We start from the raw sequence: 4,864 nt of genomic DNA, 5'->3' as shown, positions 1-4,864 counted from the left end.
CCTGCTGAAATGATTGTAACAGATGAGACAACACATCTCTAGACAGGAGGCAGAGGCTTGAGCAAGGGCTCTAGCTCAGGTGTGCTTGACCACTAGTCAAAGGTTGCCCTCAAAAGGTAATTGATTTTTAGTCCTGCTTGGAATAACACTGACATCTGTCTTAAGTGTGGGCAGTCCTTTGTATGGACATAGGCAATTCAATACTGGAAAATAAAAGGCTGATGTTGATTTTTGTAGCACAATGACACCAAATTGGAATTCTAGTAGAAAAGGCTTACAGAGTTTGACCAGCTTTTCTGAGCTAGGACGCATTATTTTTCAAGAGAAAGGTGCATACCTGCCCTAGCATGAAGGTACAAAGATCAGTCTTGCACTAACACAAATTTATTTTTTTTCTCTTGGCTCCTAGGCCTCATGGAAAGGGCAGATTCCAGGAAAGTAGAAGGGAGTGAAGGTTGCTGCCTTGTGTTCAGAGCAGTGAGTGCTGCACAAATGCTTCTAGTGGAAGAGTATAGGATCATGGAAGTCTAATCTATGCTGTTGCATTTCTGATCTTGCCAGGAGAATATAATAATGTAAGGCATCCTTGAACCAGGTCACTGTTGCTGTGTCTTGTGGCTTCTTTCCAGATTCAGCTTAGGAAGATTTCCGCCTGAGAGAGGCTGAACTGCAAGGACTTGCCCCTTCTCCTGGATTTGGTGTCGCAGGTATTGAATTTCTAGCCGCTGCATTTCTATGATTTTCTCACTTTCCTTCTCTGCATTCAACCTCAGGACAGCTGGGCTGGACAGCAGTTCACCGGAGGGAGCTAGAAGGTAAAATCAAGGAGGATAGAGCAGAGTAACAAAGGTCCAGCTCGCAGAGTTCTTTGGCACGAACAAGGAAAGGCGTCTTTCAGGGCTGAAGGAGTACAGCTAAATAGTAAGATTCTGCAGTATTTAGCAGCTTCTACAACTAACACTACAATATAACAGGTACCACCAGGCAGACAAGCTGGAATGATATGGAGACAGTAACAGAATTGTTCACCAAGGACAAAAAGGGCTCCTGGAATGAGTACTGACAATATGGAAAACATACAAGAAGCACTATTCACCTGTGTCTTGAATTGCTTGCTTTTTCTTGGTTAATCTTAGTGTTGACTGGAGGTCATGTACCTGGGTGTGGGCCACCTTCAGTTCTTGCCGCAAGTCATTAATTTCCTTAATCAGACTCACATTTTCCTGCAAAAACAATATGCCCTATGAGGAAAAGCACAGGTACTATCTGGCTCAGCAATAGGTATCTTCATATCCTTGGGAAGGACACCGGACAGTACAGAATCAGTATCACAAGCAGAAGATACAGGGTAATCAGTACAGTACACAACATTTCAGATAAGGCCACAGTAGATTTGACACAAAACAAGACAGTATTCAAACCACGTTAGCTCAGTAAGCTAATATTTGTTTTGCTTTTCTGACTGCAGCTGCACTCCAAGGTATCATCTTCCTTGCCAATTCCACAGGGAAGCTCAGGTCCCTTCCTGCATTGATCCAATTAATTCAGAATTAACGTGAAGAATTCCCATTTCTCCCTCCAGTGTGTATTATTTTGCTTTTCATTTGCCACTATGTGTCTGTTCAATTAAATTATCTGTATCTCCTTGCAGTTCTTCAAAGCCCTCTTCATTAGTTCTGACAGACATCACTTTCCAACACCCCTTCCAAATTATTAAGAAATATATAAAGCATACAGGGACTTGAGATACCTACTGCTAACATGCTGTTACGTGGAAAAGTTGGCCGTGTATTCATCTTTTGTTCTTGTTTTAGTCAGTTTTCAACTCATAAAAGTTCAATCTTCTGATTTTTTTAATAGCCTACCACAAAGCATCTTGCTGAAGGAGTTGTGAAAGTACAAGTGAATGTACTTTACCCATTGTTGCGACAGATTCAAAGATTTCAGCAAAACCAGTATGGGCTAATACTAGTGAAGGATGATAAAACTGTTGCTCATGATTCAGAAACAGGAGCACCATTAACTAAATATTTCTTTTCTGAATTCAAGAGAAGTGGAATTGTATATTTGCCTCTTACAAAGACAGTGAAGCACCTTATTGCATCAACAGCTAGTGCAAATGTTAAACAGCTGCCATCATACTTGAACCAAGAATAGCAACAATTTCAGCTACCTGTGGTGGTTTTTTAGAAGTTTTGGAACACAGCACCATTCCAACCCCTGGAACTTCATCATAAATGGCAATATTTTAAAAAGATAAATGGCCAAAAGGCATGCTTTAGGTACCTCACATAATACCAGTCTCAAGCAACAGAGAACCACTAAAACAACAGGAGGTAAGAACAAGGATTAATGACATTTTCCTAAGAAAAAGGTGTCTTCAAATATTGATTTTTTTTAAATGATAATTTTGGTTGATAGAGATAATTATGTTGCCATAAGAGACTTACATAAGGCATATGATTCGGTTCCTTACAGTATACTTATAAAGTATTGGCATCACACAACTGAAGCCTGATTAGTAACAAAGTACAATGCTTACCGCAATTATCTGTATATAGATGCACTCAAGGAGTTCAAGTTGGCAGCAATAACTCAAGGTGCACATACACGGCAAGATTCTCAATACTTCACACTAAGACAAGTACACCAACTGTGCTTGAGTTTCCCCTCAGCCGAAAGGCACTGACTGGAGGAAGATTGTGGGACGTGTTAAGGGCTGAACTTGTTGGGCAAGAACAGTTCTTCTTGCAGTGGTTGTGTTGGACTCTAAATGCAGCATGAGTTGGTGAGCTTAGGCAGCCTGCTCTGAAACCATAATATTTTGTTGACTCCGACTTGTTTAATTCAAGTCTCTAAACACAGATGAAATTTGATGCTATGCATTTATCCCAGAGCTTGATCCTGAAAGGAACACATGAAGAGGATAACTTCCAAGAATCAGCCAAGGAAATTTTCTTTTGACCAGCTTTCAGGGTTAGGTCACACCATTTCTGTTAGGTGTACTTTAGTCATGAACATCTTCACAAGTTCTCTCCAAGTGGTTGAATGCTGCTATCAAATGAAGATCTTGCTTTTGGTCTATTAGATGGTATAATACATAGTATCTTGTATGAGGCAATCCAGGCTATGTAGAAATGTCTTGTTTGGTTTGCCGGGTGCTAAAAGGCTGCTGGTTGACACTGATAATGTTTTTCTGAAGGGGCATGCTATCCAGAGAGATTAGCCTTTAATTCTGTCTTTGCATTCTGACAGAAAGCTTGCACTACAATGCAATGATCATGCAATGGATTAAAATAAATGTTCATGGTAAAACTCGTTGTCACAGGATGTTGTGGCAAAGTACCAATTGTTTCAGAAAAGGGATTGATCAAATGCATGGAGAATGAGGCCATCAGGTACAACTGCATGTGATGTCTGGATGCAATCTACAGCCTAGGAAGTCCCTACAGTGCTGACTGTCAGAGACAGGTAGGACTTATTATAGAAATTATCATCCTATACATGCTTCAGTTCAAGCAGCGTTACTTCAAGATTATTCAATGTGTCTGTTCTTATGTATCCAAGTGACCAAAGAAGCCGTTACAAATACAGAAGGCTAGAGGGAAAACTAATAGTCTAACAACAAGCAACTTGCCAACTGGTAAGAAAATTAAAATTATCTTGACAGTTCTAATCATCTGTTGCAGCAGTCACTAGTGGAATGTACCTATGAATAGTCACTCAAAGAGGAATGCACAACTCTGAAAATGTAAGTACAACTGAGGAATAATAGAAATACAGAGCTGGAAGGCCGCCAAGACGTCATTTACTCTTTCAAAGCAAGCCCTGCCAGAAGTTTGTCTAAACTAGTCTTAAAAGCCCCCTGTGAAGGACTGGAAGACCACGATAATTCCTCCTGGCTGTAAAGTCTCATTAATCTACTAGGCTTCAGAGAACTGCTTTTTCTTTGAAGAAACCAGGCTGGTTAGAACCTTTGATATCTTCATCTTCCAGATGTTTCATTAATTCAGTTTTAATCATCATTTCGTGTAAGGCTTACTGATCCAAGACATCAAGTATCGTCATTATGAGCACCATCTGTCACCCCATTCCAGCAAGGAAATTCTTCAGGTTATTTTCTGAAGCCATCTCCTTTTGTGCCAAAAGGAAACATCTAACACACAGAAGGAGTAAAAAAATTAAAACAGGGCCAGGGAAGAAGATCGCTGCTGCCTGGGCCTGAAGAAGCACTATAAATAAATAACAAAGAACAGATGACTTAGGAGGGGACTGAGGTCTAATGATCCTGAGAAAGCATAATAAAGTAACAATGAAGAAAAGGCTAGTGAAGGGAAAAGGAAATGCTGACTGAGCAGAAGGAGATCATGGTAAGAAGAGACTGTAAAAGACCTGTCCTCCCAGGATGTTTGGTGTGGGACTTTAGATCCTCTCACTCAGATGAAAACAAATTGGATCTTTGGCCCCAGCAGTCACAAGTTTACCTTGCCTTGTAAGGAACAAGGATTCTGAGCAAGAGATCTTGGTACAAATAGGCATATTCATAATGTGTTTCTGAACTTCCTCGAAAAACCTGGATGTGAAAAGCAGAAAGTTCTTCTGAATTCAGACCAGTAGGCATGGGACTATGTAGCCAAAGAAAATAATTTTTTTTCTTTTTCTTTTCTTCCTCCAAAATTACTTCCTAAACACCACCACACAGCAAGTACAGCTTGGCACTCAGACAGGTGCAAATTGACTACGATAGCAATTATAAATACTGTTTGAAATAAAAAATAAGTACATTAATTGCTTAAAAAATACCCAGGCAGCAGAGATTCCCTATCTCCTTTTACATTAGGGAGTGGGAGATAAATGAAAGTAT

General features: G+C 40.1%; 1 protein-coding gene across 1 annotated transcript in view; it reads right to left on the bottom strand.

Moving 5' to 3' along the window:
- Positions 1-596: 596 nt before the first annotated feature.
- Positions 597-4,864, bottom strand: part of CFAP57 (cilia and flagella associated protein 57) — a 21,299-nt gene continuing 17,031 nt past the window's right edge. The window contains exons 19-20 of the mRNA XM_009333847.1: positions 1,097-1,223; positions 597-808 (exon numbers count right to left, since the gene is read on the bottom strand). Coding sequence (XP_009332122.1) covers positions 597-808; positions 1,097-1,223 — 339 coding nt within the window. The remainder of the gene's footprint in view (positions 809-1,096; positions 1,224-4,864) is intronic.

This window comes from Pygoscelis adeliae, unplaced genomic scaffold (genome assembly GCF_000699105.1).
Source record: "Pygoscelis adeliae isolate BGI_AS28 unplaced genomic scaffold, ASM69910v1 Scaffold10, whole genome shotgun sequence".
Taxonomy (NCBI): Eukaryota; Metazoa; Chordata; class Aves; order Sphenisciformes; family Spheniscidae; genus Pygoscelis; species Pygoscelis adeliae.
This window is presented reverse-complemented; position numbering and strand designations above follow the sequence as displayed.